Below are 23,780 nucleotides of genomic sequence, written 5' to 3' on the forward strand. Positions count from 1 at the left end.
TAGAGCTGATCAGTGTAGTAGAGGAGGAGGAGGCAGCAGTATAGAGCTGATCAGTGTATTAGAGGAGGAGGGGGCAGCAGTATAGAGCTGATCAGTGTATTAGAGGAGGAGGAGGCAGCAGTATAGAGCTGATCAGTGTATTAGAGGAGGAGGAGGAGGAGGAGGAGGCAGCAGTATAGAACTGATCATTTTATTAGAGGAGGAGGAGGAGGCAGCAGTATAGAGCTGATCAGTGTATTATAGGAGGAGGAGGCAGCAGTATAGAGCTGATCAGTGTATTAGAGGAGGGGGCAGCAGTATAGAGCTGATCAGTGTATTAGAGGAGGAGGAGGCAGCAGTATAGAGCTGATCAGTGTATTGGAGAAGGAGGAGGCAGCAGTATAGAGCTGATCTGTGTATTAGAGGAGGAGGAGGCAAGGCCTGCTCTGAGACATCAGATATCAGACATCAGAGAGAGCAGAGATAGAACAGGCCCACACACACACACACACACACACACACATACAACAGGCCTACACTAACATACACACACACACACCAGGCTACACACACACACACACACACACACACACACACACACACACACACACACACACACACACACACACACACACACACACACACACCAGGCTAACACACACACACACCAGGCTAACACACACACACACCAGGCTAACACACACACACCAGGCTAACACACACACACACACACACACACACACACACACACACACACACACACACACACACACCAGGCTAACACACACACACACACCGGGCTAACACACACACACGTACACTCACCCAGCCACACAGCAGTCCTAGTTGAAATAGTAAAGATGTAATCCAGAAGAAGCCCTCAGTGGTATTGCTGAATATCATTATGGACTTGTTCCTCTTTATGGAACTACTGGCCCAAACACACACGTGGTTTTGATGTGTCCTTATCAATGTGGTTTTGATGTGTCCTTATCAATGTGGTTTTGATGTGTCCTTATCAATGTGGTTTTTATGTGTCCTTATCAATGTGGTTTTTATGTGTCCTTATAAATGTGGTTTTTATGTGTCCTTATAAATGTGGTTTTTACGTGTCCTTATCAATGTGGTTTTGATGTGTCCTTATAAATGTGGTTTTTATGTGTCCTTATAAATGTGGTTTTTATGTGTCCTTATAAATGTGGTTTTTATGTGTCCTTATAAATGTGGTTTTTACGTGTCCTTATCAATGTGGTTTTTATGTGTCCTTATAAATGTGGTTTTTATGTGTCCTTATAAATGTGGTTTTTATGTGTCCTTATCAATGTGGTTTTTATGTGTCCTTATCAATGTGGTTTTTATGTGTCCTTATCAATGTGGTTTTTATGTGTCCTTATCAATGTGGTTTTTATGTGTCCTTATAAATGTGGTTTTTATGTGTCCTTATAAATGTGGTTTTTATGTGTCCTTATAAATGTGGTTTTTATGTGTCCTTATCAATGTGGTTTTTATGTGTCCTTATCAATGTGGTTTTGATGTGTCCTTATAAATGTGGTTTTGATGTGTCCTTATCAATGTGGTTTTGATGTGTCCTTATCAATGTGGTTTTTATGTTTCCTTATCAATGTGGTTTTTATGTGTCCTTATAAATGTGGTTTTTATGTGTCCTTATCAATGTGGTTTTTATGTGTCCTTATCAATGTGGTTTTTATGTGTCCTTATAAATGTGGTTTTTATGTGTCCTTATAAATGTGGTTTTTATGTGTCCTTATAAATGTGTTTTTTATGTGTCCTTATAAATGTGTTTTTTATGTGTCCTTATCAATGTGGTTTTTATGTGTCCTTATAAATGTGGTTTTGATGTGTCCTTATCAATGTGGTTTTTATGTTTCCTTATCAATGTGGTTTTTATGTGTCCTTATAAATGTGGTTTTGATGTGTCCTTATCAATGTGGTTTTTATGTGTCCTTATAAATGTGGTTTTGATGTGTCCTTATCAATGTGGTTTTTATGTTTCCTTATCAATGTGGTTTTTATGTGTCCTTATAAATGTGGTTTTGATGTGTCCTTATCAATGTGGTTTTTATGTGTCCTTATCAATGTGGTTTTGATGTGTCCTTATAAATGTGGTTTTGATGTGTCCTTATCAATGTGGTTTTTATGTGTCCTTATAAATGTGGTTTTTATGTGTCCTTATAAATGTGGTTTTTATGTGTCGTTACACATTTTTTTTAAATGTATTTAAACATTATTATTATGATGCAAGTCATTATTTACAATGACGGTCTACCCCGGCCAAACACTAACCAGGACGACGCTGGGCCAATTGTGCACCGCCCTATGGGACTCCCAGTCACTGCCTGTTGTGATACAGCCTGGAATTGAACCATGGTCTGTAGTGACGCCTCTAGCACCTAGATGCAGTGCCTTAGACCGCTGTGATACAGCCTGGAATCGAACCAAGGTCTGTAGTACCTTAGACCACTGTGATACAGCCCGGGATTGAACCTTAGTCCCCTCAGGAGCCCCTAAATGTGGTTTAATGTGTCGTGATAAACGTGTAGGTCGCTAGTCAGTTTTGCAGAGGGGCAGCTGGTACTGTTGATGACGACATGGAAATGTAGGTGTGGGTGTGAACTGTGTGTGTGTGGGTGGGTGGGGGGTCATCAGAGAGAGCAGAGATAGAACAGGCCCACACACACACACACACACACACACACATACACACACACACACCAGGCCCACACTAACACACACACATACACACACCAGGCACACACACCAGGCACAAACATCACTAACACACAAACATTACTAAACACACACATCACTAACACACACACACAGTGGCCATGAACTGAGCTCTACATGAGTGATGTCATACTAACTAGGCAGCACAGCTCTTATATCTCATTACGGCCTGATTATCGATTACCATAGTAACCCCTTACTGTTAGGAAACACCATGAGGTTTCCATAGTAACCCCTTACTGTTAGGGAACACCAGGAGGTCTCCATATGCTGGGTTCTCTACCTCAGTCTCAGTATCTCAGACCCTGTCCACTACATTGAAGTGTTGGTTCTCTACCTCAGTCTCAGTATCTCAGACCCTGTCCACTACATTGAAGTGTTGGGTTCTCTACCTCAGTCTCAGTATCTCAGACACTGTCCACTACATTGAAGTGTTGGGTTCTCTACCTCAGTCTCAGTATCTCAGACCCTGTCCACTACATTGAAGTGTTGGGTTCTCTACCTCAGTATCTCAGACACTGCCCACTACATTGAAGTGTTGGGTTCTCTACCTCAGTATCTCAGACACTGTCCACTACATTGAAGTGTTGGGTTCTCTACCTCAGTCTCAGTATCTCAGACCCTGTCCACTACATTGAAGTGTTGGGTTCTCTACCTCAGTCTCAGTATCTCAGACCCTGTCCACTACATTGAAGTGTTGGTTCTCTACCTCAGTCTCAGTATCTCAGACCCTGTCCACTACATTGAAGTGTTGGGTTCTCTACCTCAGTCTCAGTATCTCAGACACTGTCCACTACATTGAAGTGTTGGGTTCTCTACCTCAGTATCTCAGACACTGTCCACTACATTGAAGTGTTGGGTTCTCTACCTCAGTATCTCAGACACTGTCCACTACATTGAAGTGTTGGGTTCTCTACCTCAGTATCTCAGACACTGTCCACTACATTGGCGTGTTGGGTTCTCTACCTCAGTATCTCAGACACTGTCCACTACATTGACGTGTTGGGTTCTCTACCTCAGTATCTCAGACACTGTCCACTACATTGAAGTGTTGGGTTCTCTACCTCAGTATCTCAGACACTGTCCACTACATAGAAGTGTTGGGTTCTCTACCTCAGTATCTCAGACACTTTTCTTTCCCTGCCGTGCTGTGGCACCACAATGTCTGAGACAGATTAGGTAGGGCCCCATTGGGACCTCTGAATAGATGGGACAGATTAGGTAGGGCGCCATTTGGGACCTCTGAATAGATGGGACAGATTAGGTAGGGCGCCATTTGGGACCTCTGAATAGATGGGACAGATTAGGTAGGGCGCCATTTGGGACCTCTGAATAGATGGGACAGATTAGGTAGGACGCCATTGGGACCTCTGAATAGATGGGACAGATTAGGTAGGGCCCCATTGGGACCTCTGAATAGATGGGACAGATTAGGTAGGACGCCATTGGGACCTCTGAATAGATGGGACAGATTAGGTAGGGCCCCATTGGGACCTCTGAATAGATGGGACAGATTAGGTAGGGCGCCATTTGGGACCTCTGAATAGATGGGACAGATTAGGTAGGGCGCCATTTGGGACCTCTGAATAGATGGGACAGATTAGGTAGGACGCCATTGGGACCTCTGAATAGATGGGACAGATTAGGTAGGGCCCCATTGGGACCTCTGAATAGATGGGACAGATTAGGTAGGACGCCATTGGGACCTCTGAATAGATGGGACAGATTAGGTAGGGCCCCATTGGGACCTCTGAATAGATGGGACAGATTAGGTAGGGCGCCATTTGGGACCTCTGAATAGATGGGACAGATTAGGTAGGACGCCATTGGGACCTCTGAATAGATGGGACAGATTAGGTAGGGCGCCATTGGGACCTCTGAATAGATGGGACAGATTAGGTAGGGCCCCATTGGGACCTCTGAATAAATGGGACAGATTAGGTAGGGCCCCATTGGGACCTCTGAATAGATGGGACAGATTAGATAGGGCCCCATTGGGACCTCTGAATAGATGGGACAGATTAGGTAGGGCCCCATTGGGACCTCTGAATAGATGGGACAGATTAGGTAGGGCGCAATTGGGACCTCTGAATAGATGGGACAGATTAGGTAGGACGCCATTGGGACCTCTGAATAGATGGGACAGATTAGGTAGGGCGCCATTTGGGACCTCTGAATAGATGGGACGGATTAGGTAGGGCCCCATTGGGACCTCTGAATAGATGGGACAGATTAGGTAGGATGCCATTGGGACCTCTGAATAGATGGGACAGATTAGGTAGGGCGCAATTGGGACCTCTGAATAGATGGGACAGATTAGGTAGGATGCCGTTGGGACCTTTGAATAGATGGGACAGATTAGGTAGGACGCCATTGGGACCTCTGAATAGATGGGACAGATTAGGTAGGATGCCATTGGGACCTCTGAATAGATGGGACAGATTAGGTAGGGCGCCATTGGGACCTCTGCCATGTAGCTCTAGTGTGTGTGTGTGTGTGTGTGTGTGTGTGTGTGTGTGTGTGTGTGTGTGTGTGTGGTGCAGAGCTCTCAGCGTACCGTCTCTCCACATTGACACATTTCAAATTCCAAGGGAACTCACTTCATCTATCGCTCTGTTCAGCTTCCTTCTCTTCTGTGTTCGTTCTGGAATTGTTTCGTAATGCAGCAGATGGCTGTCTGGGGTCTTGGCGACAGTGATGAGAACAGACTGATAACTGATATACTGTAGCTGATGTGATAGTGTTGACAGTAGTGATAGAACAAGAGAACAGACTGATATACTGTAGCTGATGTGATAGTGTTGACAGTAGTGATGGAACAAGAGAACAGACTGATATACTGTAGCCGATGTGATAGTGTTGACAGTAGTGATGGAACAAGAGAACAGACTGATAACTGATATACTATAGCTGATGTGATAGTGTTGACAGTAGTGATGGAACAAGAGAACAGACTGATATACTGTAGCTGATGTGATAGTGTTGACAGTAGTGATGGAACAAGAGAACAGACTGATATACTGTAGCTGATGTGATAGTGTTGACAGTAGTGATGGAACAAGAGAACAGACTGATATACTGTAGCTGATGTGATAGTGTTGACAGTAGTGATGGAACAAGAGAACAGACTGATATACTGTAGCTGATGTGATAGTGTTGACAGTAGTGATGGAACAAGAGAACAAACTGATATACTGTAGCTGATGTGATAGTGTTGACAGTAGTGATGGAACAAGAGAACAAACTGATATACTGTAGCTGATGTGATAGTGTTGACAGTGGTGATGGAACAAGAGAACAGACTGATATACTGTAGCTGATGTGATAGTGTTGACAGTAGTGATGGAACAAGAGAACAGACTGATATACTGTAGCTGATGTGATAGTGTTGACAGTAGTGATGGAACAAGAGAACAGACTGATATACTGTAGCTGATGTGATAGTGTTGACAGTAGTGATGGAACAAGAGAACAAACTGATATACTGTAGCTGATGTGATAGTGTTGACAGTGGTGATGGAACAAGAGAACAGACTGATAACTGATATACTGTAGCTGATGTGATAGTGTTGACAGTAGTGATAGAACAAGAGAACAGACTGATATACTGTAGCTGATGTGATAGTGTTGACAGTAGTGATGGAACAAGAGAACATACTGATATACTGTAGCCGATGTGATAGTGTTGACAGTAGTGATAGAACAAGAGAACAGACTGATATACTGTAGCCGATGTGATAGTGTTGACAGTAGTGATGGAACAAGAGAACAGACTGATATACTATAGCTGATGTGATAGTGTTGACAGTAGTGATGGAACAAGAGAACAGACTGATAACTGATATACTGTAGCTGATGTGATAGTGTTGACAGTAGTGATAGAACAAGAGAACAGACTGATATATTGTAGCTGATGTGATAGTGTTGACAGTAGTGATAGAACAAGAGAACAGACTGATATACTGTAGCTGATGTGATAGTGTTGACAGTAGTGATGGAACAAGAGAACAGACTGATATACTATAGCTGATGTGATGGTGTTGACAGTAGTGATGGAACAAGAGAACAGACTGATATACTGTAGCTGATGTGATGGTGTTGACAGTAGTGTGTTGACAGTAGTGTGTTGACAGTAGTGTGTTGACAGTAGTGTGTTGACAGTAGTGTGTTGACAGTAGTGTGTTGACAGTAGTGTGTTGACAGTAGTGTGTTGACAGTAGTGTGTTGACAGTAGTGTGTTGACAGTAGTGTGTTGATAGTAGTGTGTTGACAGTAGTGTGTTGATAGTAGTGTGTTGACAGTAGTGTGTTGATAGTAGTGTGTTGACAGTAGTGTGTTGATAGTAGTGTGTTGACAGTAGTGTGTTGACAGTAGTGTGTTGACAGTAGTGTGTTGACAGTAGTGTGTTGATAGTAGTGTGTTGACAGTAGTGTGTTGACAGTAGTGTGTTGACAGTAGTGTGTTGACAGTAGTGTGTTGACAGTAGTGTGTTGATAGTAGTGTGTTGATAGTAGTGTGTTGATAGTAGTGTGTTGACAGTAGTGTGTTGACAGTAGTGTGTTGACAGTAGTGTGTTGATAGTAGTGTGTTGATAGTAGTGTGTTGACAGTAGTGTGTTGATAGTAGTGTGTTGATAGTAGTGTGTTGATAGTAGTGTGTTGACAGTAGTGTGTTGACAGTAGTGTGTTGACAGTAGTGTGTTGATAGTAGTGTGTTGATAGTAGTGTGTTGACAGTAGTGTGTTGACAGTAGTGTGTTGATAGTAGTGTGTTGACAGTAGTGTGTTGACAGTAGTGTGTTGACAGTAGTGTGTTGACAGTAGTGTGTTGACAGTAGTGTGTTGATAGTAGTGTGTTGATAGTAGTGTGTTGATAGTAGTGTGTTGACAGTAGTGTGTTGACAGTAGTGTGTTGACAGTAGTGTGTTGACAGTAGTGTGTTGACAGTAGTGTGTTGACAGTAGTGTGTTGATAGTAGTGTGTTGATAGTAGTGTGTTGACAGTAGTGTGTTGACAGTAGTGTGTTGACAGTAGTGTGTTGACAGTAGTGTGTTGACAGTAGTGTGTTGACAGTAGTGTGTTGACAGTAGTGTGTTGACAGTACTGTGTTGACAGTAGTGTGTTGACAGTAGTGTGTTGACAGTAGTGTGTTGATAGTAGTGTGTTGACAGTAGTGTGTTGACAGTAGTGTGTTGACAGTAGTGTGTTGATAGTAGTGTGTTGACAGTAGTGATGGAACAAGAGAACAGACTGATAACTGATGTACTGTAGCCGATGTGATAGTGTTGACAGTAGTGTGTTGACAGTAGTGTGTTGACAGTAGTGTGTTGACAGTAGTGTGTTGACAGTAGTGTGTTGACAGTAGTGATGGCAGAAAAAACACACAATGTGTTTGAAAAGTATTCAGACCCCTTGACTTTTTTAAACATGTTGTTATGTTGCAGCCTTTAATCAGCAATATACACACAATAACCCATAATGACATCACAATAACCCATAATGACATCACAATAACCCATAATGACATCACAATGACCCATAATGACATCACAATAACCCATAATGACATCACAATAACCCATAATGACATCACAATAACCCATAATGACATCACAATAACCCATAATGACATCACAATAACCCATAATGACAAAGCGAAAACAGGTTTTTGGAAATATTTGCAAATGTATTAAAAATAAAAATCTGAAATACCTTATTTCCATAAATATGGTGCATCCTATTTCCATTGATCATCCTTGAGAGCCTGGTACCATCTGATGTGATTCTGCTGGGCCTGGTACCATCTGATGTGATTCTGCTGGGCCTGGTACCATCTGATGTGATTCTGCTGGGCCTGGTACCATCTGATGTGATTCTGCTGGGCCTGGTACCATCTGATGTGATTCTGCTGGGCCTGGTGTTATCTGATGTGATTCTGCTGGGCCTGGTACCATCTGATGTGATTCTGCTGGGCCTGGTGTTATCTGATGTGATTCTGCTGGGCCTGGTACCATCTGATGTGATTCTGCAGGGCCTGGTACTATCTGATGTGATTCTGCTGGGCCTGGTACTATCTGATGTGATTCTGCTGGGCCTGGTACCATCTGATGTGATTCTGCAGGGCCTGGTGTTATCTGATGTGATTCTGCTGGGCCTGGTACTATCTGATCTGATTCTGCTGGGCCTGGTACTATCTGATGTGATTCTGCTGGGCCTGGTACCATCTGATGTGATTCTGCTGGGCCTGGTACTATCTGATGTGATTCTGCTGGGCCTGGTACTATCTGATGTGATTCTGCTGGGCCTGGTACCATCTGATGTGATTCTGCTGGGCCTGGTACTATCTGATGTGATTCTGCTGGGCCTGGTACTATCTGATGTGATTCTGCTGGGCCTGGTACCATCTGATGTGATTCTGCTGGGCCTGGTACCATCTGATGTGATTCTGCTGGGCCTGGTACTATCTGATGTGATTCTGCAGGGCCTGGTACTATCTGATGTGATTCTGCTGGGCCTGGTACTATCTGATGTGATTCTGCTGGGCCTGGTACCATATGATGTGATTCTGCTGGGCCTGGTACCATCTGATGTGATTCTGCTGGGCCTGGTACTATCTGGTGTGATTCTGCTGGGCCTGGTACCATCTGATGTGATTCTGCTGGGCCTGGTACCATCTGATGTGATTCTGCTGGGCCTGGTACCATCTGATGTGATTCTGCTGGGCCTGGTACCATCTGATGTGATTCTGCTGGGCCTGGTACCATCTGATGTGATTCTGCTGGGCCTGGTACCATCTGATGTGATTCTGCTGGGCCTGGTGTTATCTGATGTGATTCTGCTGGGCCTGGTACTATCTGATGTGATTCTGCTGGGCCTGGTACTATCTGATGTGATTCTGCTGGGCCTGGTACCATCTGATGTGATTCTGCTGGGCCTGGTACCATCTGATGTGATTCTGCTGGGCCTGGTACCATCTGATGTGATTCTGCTGGGCCTGGTACCATCTGATGTGATTCTGGTGGGCCTGGTACCATCTGATGTGATTCTGCTGGGCCTGGTACTATCTGATGTGATTCTGCTGGGCCTGGTACCATCTGATGTGATTCTGCTGGGCCTGGTACCATCTGATGTGTGTTACCTATATGATAGCTATGTTTAAATGTGTCTGTGTTCCTCTCCTCTCCTCTTCCTCTCCCCTCCTCTCCCCTCACCTCCCCTCCCCTCCTCTCTCCTCTCCTCCTCTCCTATCCTCTCTCCTCCCCTCCCCTCTCCTCTCCTCTCCTCTCCTCCTCTCCTATCCTCTCTCCTCTCCTCTCCTATCCTCTCTCCTCTCCTCTCCTCCTCTCCCCTCCTCTCCCCTCACCTCCCCTCCCCTCCCCTCCTCTCTCCTCTCCTCCTCTACTATCCTCTCTCCTCCCCTCCCCTCTCCTCTCCTCTCCTCCTCTCCTATCCTCTCTCCTCTCCTCTCCTATCCTCTCTCCTCTCCTCTCCTCTCCTCCTCTCCTATCTCCTCTCCCCTCTCCTCTCTCTCCTCCTCTCCTCCCCTCCCCTCTCCTCTCCAGTGTTCCACTTCTCCCAGCGGTTCACCACGGTGGTCCCAGAGAGCTGTATGTTGATCTTACTGGGCCTGGTACTGGGTGGCATCGTACTGCTGACCAGTAAGAAACAGCTGTACCAGCTAGAGCCTGGTCTCTTCTTCCTCTTCCTCCTGCCCACCATCGTAGGTAGGTGCCTTCTCTCTGGGGGGGGGGGAATCTCAACTGCATCTCCCTCCATTCCTCACAAGTTAACAGGTAACATTGTACTCTGTATCCTGTGCATATGACAGATCATGTTCTGCTTTGATTTAGGTGACGCCGGGTATTTCATGCCCGCGAGGCTCTTCTTTGACAATCTGGGAGCCATCTTACTGTATGCTGTGGTGGGAACTCTCTGGAATGCCTTCTGTACAGGCTTCTGCCTCTACGGGGTCAAACTGATGGGGATCATAGGTGAGTCAAGCCGCTGGGGGGGTCAGGGGTGAGTCAAGCTGCTGGGGGGTCAGGGGTGAGTCAAGCTGCTGGGGGGTCAGGGGTGAGTCAAGCTGCTGGGGGTCAGGGGTGAGTCAAGCTGTTGGGGGGGTCAGGGGTGAGTCAAGCTGCTGGGGGGTCAGGGGTGAGTCAAGCTGCTGGGAGGTCAGGGGTGAGTCAAGCCGCTGGGGGGGTCAGGGGTGAGTCAAGCTGCTGGGGGGTCAGGGGTGAGTCAAGCTGCTGGGGGGTCAGGGGTGAGTCAAGCTGCTGGGGGTCAGGGGTGAGTCAAGCCGCTGGGGGGGTCAGGGGTGAGTCAAGCTGCTGGGGGGTCAGGGGTGAGTCAAGCTGCTGGGGGTCAGGGGTGAGTCAAGCTGCTGGGGGGGTCAGGGATGAGTCAAGCCGCTGGGGGGGTCAGGGGTGAGTCAAGCTGCTGGGGGGTCAGAGGGGAGTCAAGCCGCTGGGGGGCCAATAGCCGCTGGGGGGCCAATAGGCTGTACCCTGACAGTTTAGACAGTAGCCAATAGGCTGTACCCTGACAGTTTAGACAGTAGCCAATAGGCTGTATCCTGACAGTTTAGACAGTAGCCAATAGGCTGTACCCTTACCGTTTTAGACAGTAGCCAATAGGCTGTATGTAAAATGTGTCTCTGTGTGTTCAGACCAGGAGGTTCAGGCAGGTCTGATGTGTCTCTGTTCAGACCAGAAGGTTCAGGCAGGTCTGATGTGTCTCTCTGTTCAGGCAGGTCTGATGTGTCTCTCTGTTCAGACCAGAAGGTTCAGGCAGGTCTGATGTGTCTCTGTTTAGACCAGAAGGTTCAGGCAGGTCTGATGTGTCTTTCTGTTCAGACCAGGAGGTTCAGGCAGGTCTGATGTGTCTCTGTGTGTTCAGACCAGAAGGTTCAGGCAGGTCTGATGTGTCTCTCTGTTCAGACCAGAAGGTTCAGGCAGGTCTGATGTGTCTCTCTGTTCAGGTCTGATGTGTCTCTCTGTTCAGACCAGAAGGTTCAGGCAGGTCTGATGTGTCTTTGTTTAGACCAGAAGGTTCAGGCAGGTCTGATGTGTCTTTCTGTTCAGACCAGGAGGTTCAGGCAGGTCTGATGTGTCTCTGTGTGTTCAGACCAGAAGGTTCAGGCAGGTCTGATGTGTCTCTCTGTTCAGACCAGAAGGTTCAGGCAGGTCTGATGTGTCTCTCTGTTCAGGTCTGATGTGTCTCTCTGTTCAGACCAGAAGGTTCAGGCAGGTCTGATGTGTCTCTCTGTTCAGACCAGGAGGTTCAGGCAGGTCTGATGTGTCTCTGTGTGTTCAGACCAGAAGGTTCAGGCAGGTCTGATGTGTCTCTGTTCAGACCAGAAGGTTCAGGCAGGTCTGATGTGTCTCTGTGTGTTCAGACCAGAAGGTTCAGGCAGGTCTGATGTGTCTCTCTGTTCAGACCAGAAGGTTCAGGCAGGTCTGATGTGTCTCTGTGTGTTCAGACCAGAAGGTTCCGGCAGGTCTGATGTGTCTCTGTGTGTTCAGACCAGAAGGTTCAGGCAGGTCTGATGTGTCTCTCTGTTCAGGTCTGATGTGTCTCTGTGTGTTCAGACCAGAAGGTTCAGGCAGGTCTGATGTGTCTCTGTTCAGACCAGAAGGTTCAGGCAGGTCTGATGTGTCTGAGTGTGTTCAGACCAGAAGGTTCAGGCAGGTCTGATGTGTCTCTCTGTTCAGGTCTGATGTGTCTCTGTGTGTTCAGACCAGAAGGTTCAGGCAGGTCTGATGTGTCTCTGTTCAGACCAGGAGGTTCAGGCAGGTCTGATGTGTCTCTGTGTGTTCAGACCAGAAGGTTCAGGCAGGTCTGATGGAGTTCCTGTTGTTTGGGGCGTTGATCTCTGCGGTGGACCCAGTGGCGGTGCTGGCCGTGTTCGAGGAGGTCCACGTCAACGAGACTCTCTTCATCATCGTCTTCGGAGAGTCCCTGCTCAACGACGCCGTCACCGTGGTGAGTCAGCTGTAACTCGGATGTAACTCACACACACCTTACTAACTGTATAGAACACCAACACTACATAGAACAACACCGTGGTGAGTCACACACACTATATAGGACAACACCGTGGTGAGTCACACGCACTATATAGAACAACACCGTGGTGAGTCACACGCACTATATAGAACAACACCGTGGTGAGTCACACACTATATAGAACAACACCGTGGTGAGTCACACACTATATAGAACAACACCGTGGTGAGTCACACGCACTATATAGAACAACACCGTGGTGAGTCACACACACTATATAGAACAACACCGTGGTGAGTCACACGCACTATATAGAACAACACCGTGGTGAGTCACACACTATATAGAACAACACCGTGGTGACTCACACACACCTTACTAACTGTATAGAACACCAACACTACATAGAACAACACCGTGGTGAGTCACACACACTATATAGAACAACACCGTGGTGAGTCACACACACTATATAGAACAACACCGTGGTGAGTCACACACACTATATAGAACAACACCACTCTATAGAACAACACCACTATATAGAACAACACCGTGGTGAGTCACACACACTATATAGAACAACACCACTCTATAGAACAACACCACTCTATAGAACAACACCGTGGTGAGTCACACACACTATATAGAACAACACCACTCTATAGAACAACACCACTCTATAGAACAACACCGTGGTGAGTCACACACACTATATAGAACAACACCACTCTATAGAACAACACCACTCTATAGAACAACACCGTGGTGAGTCACACACACTATATAGAACAACACCACTCTATAGAACAACACCGTGGTGAGTTACACACACTATATAGAACAACACCGTGGTGAGTCACACACACTATATAGAACAACACCGTGGTGAGTCACACACACTATATAGAACAACACCGTGGTGAGTCACACACACTATATAGAACAACACCACTGTATAGAACAACACCGTGGTGAGTCACACACACTCTATAGAACAACACCACTCTATAGAACAACACCGTGGTGAGTCACACACACTCTATAGAACAACACCACTCTATAGAACAACACCGTGGTGAGTCACACACACTATATAGAACAATACCGTGGTGAGTCACACACACTATATAGAACAACACCACTGTATAGAACAACACCACTATATAGAACAACACCGTGGTGAGTCACACACACTCTATAGAACAACACCGTGGTGAGTCACACACACTATATAGAACAATACTGTGGTGAGTCACACACACTATATAGAACAACACCGTGGTGAGTCACACACACTCTATAGAACAACACCGTGGTGAGTCACACACACTATATAGAACAACACCGTGGTGAGTCAGCTGTAACTCGGATGTAACTCACACACACTCTATAGAACAACACCACTATATAGAACAACACCGTGGTGAGCCACACACACTCTATAGAACAACACCGTGGTGAGTCACACACACTCTATAGAACAACACCGTGGTGAGTCACACACACTCTATAGAACAACACCGTGGTGAGTCACACACACTATATAGAACAACACCGTGGTGAGTCACACGCACTATATAGAACAACACCGTGGTGAGTCACACACACTCTATAGAACAACACCGTGGTGAGTCACACACACTACATAGAACAACACCGTGGTGAGTCACACACACTATATAGAACAACACCGTGGTGAGTCACACGCACTATATAGAACAACACCGTGGTGAGTCACACACACTCTATAGAACAACACCGTGGTGAGTCACACGCACTATATAGAACAACACCGTTGTGAGTCACACACACTCTATAGAACAACACCGTGGTGAGTCACACACACTACATAGAACAACACCGTGGTGAGTCACACACACTATATAGAACAACACCGTGGTGAGTCACACACACTATATAGAACAACACCGTGGTGAGTCACACACACTATATAGAACAACACCGTGGTGAGTCACACACACTATATAGAACAACACCACTCTATAGAACAACACCGTGGTGAGTCACACACACTCTATAGAATAACACCACTCTATAGAACAACACCGTGGTGAGTCACACACACTCTATAGAACAACACCACTCTATAGAACACCACCACTCTATAGAACAACACCACTCTATAGAACACCACCACTCTATAGAACAACACCACTCTATAGAACACCACCACTCTATAGAACAACACCACTCTATAGAACACCACCACTCTATAGAACACCACCACTCTATAGAACACCACCACTCTATAGAACACCACCACTCTATAGAACACCACCACTCTATAGAACAACACCACTCTATAGAACAACACCACTCTATAGAACAACACCACTCTATAGAACAACACCACTCTATAGAACAACACCACTCTATAGAACACCACCACTCTATAGAACACCACCACTCTATAGAACACCACCACTCTATAGAACAACACCACTCTATAGAACAACACCACTCTATAGAACAACACCACTCTATAGAACAACACCACTCTATAGAACAACACCACTCTATAGAACAACACCACTCTATAGAACAACGCTGGCTCACGTTCAAACAATGAAGCCCCAAAGCAACAGACAAACTGACATACTGGCTGATTCCTCCCCCTGCGCTGGGAAAGGAGGGTTTTACAGACAGGTAACCATAGAGACAGGGACGCGTTGAAGGTCAGTGGGGGGGGGGGGGGGTTCACCAGTTTCACTAGTCTCGATCTGCATCCCAACATGGCACCCTATTCCTCTGATATATCGTAGGGCACTATATAGGGAATAGTGCTCTGGCCTATAGTAGTACCACTATATAGGGAATAGGGCTCTGGTCTATAGTAGTACCACTATATAGGGAATAGGGCTCTGGTCTATAGTAGTACCACTATATAGGGAATAGGGCTCTGGTCTATAGTAGTACCACTATATAGGGAATAGGGCTCTGGTCTATAGTAGTACCACTATATAGGGAATAGGGCTCTGGTCTATAGTAGTACCACTATATAGGGAATAGGGGTCTGGTCTATAGTAGTACCACTATATAGGGAATAGGGCTCTGGTCTATAGTAGTACCACTATATAGGGAATAGGGCTCTGGTCTATAGTAGTACCACTATATAGGGAATAGGACTCTGGTCTATAGTAGTACCACTATATAGGGAATAGGGCTCTGGTCTATAGTAGTACCACTATATAGGGAATAGGGCTCTGGTCTATAGTAGTACCACTATATAGGGAATAGGGCTCTGGTCTATAGTAGTACCACTATATAGGGAATAGGGCTCTGGTCTATAGTAGTACCACTATATAGGGAATAGGACTCTGGTCTATAGTAGTACCACTATATAGGGAATAGGGCTCTGGTCTATAGTAGTACCACTATATAGGGAATAGGGCTCTGGTCTATAGTAGTACCACTATATAGGGGGCTCTGGTCTATAGTAGTACCACTATATAGGGAATAGGGCTCTGGTCTATAGTAGTACCACTATATAGGGAATAGGGTGCCATTTGGGGCACAACCCATTGCACACCTGGAGCTCTGAAGGGGAGGGGAGGGGGGCTGATCTGGCCCATTGTAGCCTCGCCATCACATCTCTACACACACACACACACACACACACACACACACACACACACACACACACACACACACACACACACAAAAGCTGTGTTCAGGCTCTGTTGAGATGTTCAGACTGGGTGATAAATCTTATAAATGAACAAGACCAAGGCTGACTGGCTGATAAATCTTATAAATGAACATGGATAAGACAGAGTCTGTCTCTCTCTCTCTGTCGGTCTCTCTGTCTGTCTCTGTCTCTCTCTCTCTCTCTCTCTCTCTTTCGCACTCTCTCTCTTTATCTCTCTCTTTCTCTCTCGTTCTCTCTTTCTCACTCTCTCTCTCTCTCTCTCTCCCTCTCTCTCTCTCTGTCTCTCTCTCTCTCTCTGTCTCTGTCTCTCTCTGTCTCTGTCTCTCTCTCTCTCTTCTCTCTCTCTCTCTCTGTCCCCCCTCTCTTATCTCTCTCTCTCTCTGTCCCCCCTCTCTTCTCTCTCTCTCTCTCTGTGTCCCCTCTCTTCTCTCTCTGTCCCCCCTCTCTTCTCTCTCTCTCTCTCTCTCTCTCTGTCCCCCCTCTCTTCTCTCTCTCTCTCTCTGTCCCCCCTCTCTTCTCTCTCTCTCTCTCTCTGTCCCCCTCTCTTCTCTCTCTCTCTCTGTCCCCCCTCTCTTCTCTCTCTCTCTCTCTGTCCCCCCTCTCTTCTCTCTCTCTCTCTCTGTCCCCCCTCTCTTCTCTCTCTCTCTCTCTCTGTCCCCCCTCTCTTCTCTCTCTCTCTCTGTCCCCCCTCTCTTCTCTCTCTCTCTCTCTCTGTCCCCCTCTCTTCTCTCTCCCCCTCTCTTCTCTCTCTCGCTCTCCCCCCCCTCTCTGTTTGTCCCCCCCCCCTCTCTGTTTGTCCCTAGCCAACCCACTAAACCCGCCACAACAAGCTCCTTTTGTTTATATGACCTGTGACCTTAAATTTGGTGAAGTACCCAGGATTTAGAGAGCGATCACGATTACCCTCTCACGATCACGCCCAGCAGCCCTTATTAAAACACCTCACAACGCTATATAGAACACCACCACTATATAGAACACCTACACTATATAGAACACCAACGCTATATAGAACACCAACACTATATAGAACACCGACACTATATAGAACACCAACACTATATAGAACACCGACACCGACACTATATAGAACACCAACACTATATAGAACACCAACACTATATAGAACACCAACACTATATAGAACACCAACACCATCTAGAACACCAACACCATCTAGAACACCAACACCATCTAGAACACCAACACTATATAGAACACCAACACTATATAGAACACCAACGCTATATAGAACACCAACACTATATAGAACACCAACACTATATAGAACACCGACACTATATAGAACACCGACACTATATAGAACACCGACACTATATAGAACACCTACACTATATAGAACACCAACACTATATAGAACACCTACACTATATAGAACACCAACGCTATATAGAACACCAACACTATATAGAACACCGACACTATATAGAACACCTACACTATATAGAACACCAACGCTATATAGAACACCAACACTATATAGAACACCAACGCTATATAGAACACCAACACTATATAGAACACCGACACTATATAGAACACCAACACTATATAGAACACCGACACCGACACTATATAGAACACCAACACTATATAGAACACCAACACTATATAGAACACCAACACTATATAGAACACCAACACCATCTAGAACACCAACACCATCTAGAACACCAACACCATCTAGAACACCAACACTATATAGAACACCAACACTATATAGAACACCAACGCTATATAGAACACCAACACTATATAGAACACCAACACTATATAGAACACCAACACCATCTAGAACACCAACACTATATAGAACACCAACACTATATAGAACACCAACACTAGATAGAACACCAACACTATATAGAACACCAACACTATATAGAACACCAACACTATATAGAACACCAACACTAGATAGAACACCAACACTATATAGAACACCAACACTATATAGAACACCAACACTATATAGAACACCAACACCATCTAGAACACCAACACCATCTAGAACACCAACACTATATAGAACACCAACACTATATAGAACACCAACGCTATATAGAACACCGACACTATATAGAACACCGACACTATATAGAACACCAACACTATATAGAACAACAACACTATATAGAACACCAACACCTACACTATATAGATCACCAACACTATATAGAACACCAACACTATATAGAACACCAACACTATATACAACACCAACACTATATACAACACCAACACTATATAGAACACCAACACTATATAGAACACCAACACTATATAGAACACCAACACTATATAGAACACCAACACTTTATAGAACACCGACACTGTATAGAACACTGCCACTATATAGAACACCAACACTATATACAACACCAACACTATATAGAACACCAACACTATATAGAACACCAACACCAACACTATATAGAACACCAACACTATATAGAACACCAACACTATATAGAACACCAACACTATATAGAACACCAACACTATATAGAACACTGTGCTCTGTGCTGCCCTCCTCTACTACGTTCAACTCTGGGTCAGTTTAATCATCTACTCTCTGTTAGGAATAATTCACAAGGTTCAGTGTCCAATCCCTCTTCTCTTGGCAAATCTCTCCTCAACACTCTGAAATGGGATCCAAATATTCCCCTGGTCAGCATCGATGCTGCACAGCAATAACAGCAAGACTAGTATTGTCCTGGTCAGCATCGATGCTGCACAGCAATAACAACAAGACTAGTATTGTCCCGGTCAGCATCGATGCTGCAGAGCAATAACAACAAGACTAGTATTGTCCTGGTCAGTATCGATGCTGCACAGCGATAACAACAAGACTAGTATTGTCCCACTAGCTATATGGATCAGCGGACTAGGACTGAGGGGCCAGCAAGGGACCCTGTTAGCTAGCCACAAACCGAAATACTATCTGTGCTTGATTGAGCTGGTCTGTTGCGATTGAACCGATGGAAAAGTCTGAAATGTTCACTACCATGTCCACCTGGCACGCAAATCCTGAAGCAAACACTATCTGGTTAACCGTACTCCCCCCCCCCCCCCCCTATATAGAACACCAACACTATATAGAACACCAACACTATATAGAACACCAACACTATATAGAACACCAACACTATCTAGAACACCAACACTATATAGAACACCAACACTATATAGAACACCAACACCATCTAGAACACCAACACCATCTAGAACACCAACACTATATAGAACACCAACACCATCTAGAACACCAACACTATATAGAACACCAACACTATATAGAACACCAACGCTATATAGAACACCGACACTATAAAGAACACCGACACTATATAGAACACCAATACTATATAGAACACCAACACTATATAGAACACCAACACTATATAGAACACCAACACTATATAGAACACCAACACCTACACTATATAGAACACCAACACTATATAGAACACCAACACTATATAGAACACCAACACTATATAGAACACCAACACTATATAGAACACCAACACTATATAGAACGCCAACACTATATAGAACACCGACACCGACACTATATAGAACACCAACACTATATAGAACACCAACACTATATAGAACACCAACACTATATAGAACACCAACACTATATAGAACACCAACACTATATAGAACGCCAACACTATATAGAACACCGACACCGACACTATATAGAACACCAACACTATATAGAACACCAACACTATATAGAACACCGACACCGACACTATATAGAACACCAACACTATATAGAACACCAACACTATATAGAACACCAACACTATATAGAACGCCAACACTATATAGAACACCAACACCAACACTATATAGAACACCAACACTATATACAACACCGACACCGACACTATATAGAACACCAACACTATATAGAACACCGACACTATATACAACACCGACACTATATAGAACGCCAACACTATATAGAACACCGACACCGACACTATATAGAACACCGACACTATATAGAACACCGACACTATATAGAACACCAACACTATATAGAACACCGACACTATATACAACACCGACACTATATAGAACACCAACACTATATAGAACACCAACACTATATAGAACACCGACACTATATACAACACCGACACTATATAGAACACCAACACTATATAGAACACCAACACTATATACAACACCAACACTATATAGAACACCAACACTATATAGAACACCAACACTATATAGAACACCAACACTATATAGAACACTGACACTGTATAGAACACCAACACTATATAGAACACCAACACTATATAGAACGCCAACACTATATAGAACACCGACACCGACACTATATAGAACACCAACACTATATAGAACACCGACACTATATACAACACCGACACTATATAGAACACCAACACTATATAGAACACCTACACTATATAGAACACCGACACTATATACAACACCGACACTATATAGAACACCAACACTATATAGAACACCAACACTATATAGAACACCAACACTATATAGAACACCAACACTATATAGAACACCAACACTATATAGAACACCAACACCTACACTATATAGAACACCAACACTATATAGAACACCAACACTATATACGACACCGACACTATATAGAACCCTCCCCCCCCCCCCGGGTCTGGTAAACCATACTCCGCCCCCCCCAGGTCTGGTAAACCATACTCCGCCCCCCCCCAAGGTCTGGTAAACCGTACTCTGTTTCCCTCCCCCCAAGGTCTGGTAAACCGTACTCCGTTTCCCTCCCCCCCCAGGTCTGGTAAACCGTACTCCGTTCCCTCCCCCCAAGGTCTGGTAAACCGTACTCCGTTTCCCTCCCCCCAGGTCTGGTAAACCGTACTCTGTTTCCCTCCCCCCAAGGTCTGGTAAACCGTACTCCGTTTCCCTCCCCCCCCAGGTCTGGTAAACCGTACTCCGTTTCCCTCCCCCCCAGGTCTGGTAAACCGTACTCCGTTTCCCTCCCCCCAGATCTGGTAAACCGTACTCTGTTTCCCTCCCCCCAAGGTCTGGTAAACCGTACTCCGTTTCCCTCCCCCCCAGGTCTGGTAAACCGTACTCCGTTTCCCTCCCCCCAGGTCTGGTAAACCGTACTCCGTTTCCTCCCCCCCAGGTCTGGTAAACCGTACTCCGTTTCCCTCCCCCCAGGTCTGGTAAACCGTACTCCGTTCCCTCCCCCCAAGGTCTGGTAAACCGTACTCTGTTTCCCTCCCCCCAAGGTCTGGTAAACCGTACTCCGTTTCCCTCCCCCCCCAGGTCTGGTAAACCGTACTCCGTTCCCTCCCCCCAAGGTCTGGTAAACCGTACTCCGTTTCCCTCCCCCCAGGTCTGGTAAACCGTACTCCGTTTCCCTCCCCCCCCAGGTCTGGTAAACCGTACTCCGTTTCCCTCCCCCCCAGGTCTGGTAAACCGTACTCCGTTTCCCTCCCCCCAGATCTGGTAAACCGTACTCTGTTTCCCTCCCCCCAAGGTCTGGTAAACCGTACTCCGTTTCCCTCCCCCCCAGGTCTGGTAAACCGTACTCCGTTTCCCTCCCCCCAGGTCTGGTAAACCGTACTCCGTTTCCTCCCCCCCAGGTCTGGTAAACCGTACTCCACCCCCCCCCCCCCCCCCCAGGTCTGGTAAACCGTACTCCGTTTCCTCCCCCCCAGGTCTGGTAAACCGTACTCCGTTTCCTCCCCCCCAGGTCTGGTAAACCGTACTCCGTTTCCCTCCCCCCTCCCCCCCAGGTCTGGTAAACCGTACTCCGTTTCCCTCCTCCCCCAGGTCTGGTAAACCGTACTCCGTTTCCCTCCCCCCCAGGTCTGGTAAACCGTACTCCGTTTCCCTCCCCCCAGGTCTGGTAAACCGTACTCCGTTTCCTCCCCCCCAGGTCTGGTAAACCGTACTCCGTTTCCCTCCCCCCCAGGTCTGGTAAACCGTACTCCGTTTCCCTCCCCCCTCCCCCCCAGGTCTGGTAAACCGTACTCCGTTTCCCTCCTCCCCCAGGTCTGGTAAACCGTACTCCGTTTCCCTCCCCCCCAGGTCTGGTAAACCGTACTCCGTTTCCTCCCCCCCAGGTCTGGTTAACTGTACTCCACCCCTCCCCCCCCAGGTCTGGTAAACCGTACTCCGTTTCCCTCCCCCCTCCCCCCCTGGTCTGGTAAACCGTACTCCGTTTCCCTCCCCCCTCCCCCCCTGGTCTGGTAATCCGTACTCCGTTTCCCTCCCCCCTCCCCCCCAGGTCTGGTTAACTGTACTCCACCCCTCCCCCCCAGGTCTGGTAAACCATACTCCCACCCCCCCCCCCCCCCCCCCCCCCCCAGGTCTGGTAAACCGTACTCCGTTTCCTCCCCCCCAGGTCTGGTAAACCGTACTCCGTTTCCCTCCCCCCCAGGTCTGGTAAACCGTACTCCGTTTCCCTCCCCCCCCAGGTCTGGTAAACCGTACTCCGTTTCCCTCCCCCCCAGGTCTGGTAAACCGTACTCCGTTTCCCTCCCCCCCCAGGTCTGGTAAACCATACTCAGTTTCCCTCCCCACCCAGGTCTGGTAAACCGTACTCCGTTTCCCTCCCCCCCCAGGTCTGGTAAACCATACTCCGTTTCCCTCCCCCCCAGGTCTGGTAAATCGTACTCCGTTTCCCTCCCCCCCCAGGTCTGGTAAACCGTACTCCGTTTCCCTCCCCCCAGGTCTCAAGCTCAGGCTTATTTGATGAGAAATGTAAGCAGCTTTGCTCTTGGGTTTCTGTCGTAGTAGGCCGTGAGACACATTAGAAAGTCTATTCACGTTGTTTACCCCAGGCCTTTAATAGTGGATCAGGGTTATAACCAGCCTTTAATAGTGGATCAGGGTTATAACCAACCCCAGGCCTTTAATAGTGGATCAGGGTTATAACCAACCCCAGGCCTTTAATAGTGGATCAGGGTTATAACCAACCCCAGGCCTTTAATAGTGAATCAGGGTTATAACCAACCCCAGGCCTTTAATAGTGAATCAGGGTTATAACCAGCCTTTAATAGTGGATCAGGGTTATAATCAACCCAAGGCCTTTAATAGTGGATCAGGGTTATAACCAGCCTTTAATAGTGGATCAGGGTTATAATCAACCCCAGGCCTTTAATAGTGGATCAGGGTTATAACCAGCCTTTAATAGTGGATCAGGGTTATAATCAACCCCAGGCCTTTAATAGTGGATCAGGGTTATAACCAGCCTTTAATAGTGGATCAGGGTTATAACCAAGCCCAGGCCTTTAATATTGGATCAGGGTTATAACCAGCCCCAGGCCTTTAATAGTGGATCAGGGTTAT

At 46.2% G+C, this 23,780-nt stretch overlaps 1 protein-coding gene across 1 annotated transcript in view; it reads left to right on the forward strand.

Annotated features, from left to right (window-relative positions):
* Positions 1-23,780, forward strand: part of LOC139384429 (sodium/hydrogen exchanger 5-like) — a 76,593-nt gene that overhangs the window by 24,176 nt on the left and 28,637 nt on the right. The window contains exons 2-4 of the mRNA XM_071129194.1: positions 10,288-10,449; positions 10,576-10,716; positions 12,546-12,709. Of these exons, the coding sequence (XP_070985295.1) occupies positions 10,288-10,449; positions 10,576-10,716; positions 12,546-12,709 (467 nt within the window). The remainder of the gene's footprint in view (positions 1-10,287; positions 10,450-10,575; positions 10,717-12,545; positions 12,710-23,780) is intronic.

Source organism: Oncorhynchus clarkii, chromosome 26, assembly GCF_045791955.1.
Source record: "Oncorhynchus clarkii lewisi isolate Uvic-CL-2024 chromosome 26, UVic_Ocla_1.0, whole genome shotgun sequence".
NCBI lineage: Eukaryota > Metazoa > Chordata > Actinopteri > Salmoniformes > Salmonidae > Oncorhynchus > Oncorhynchus clarkii.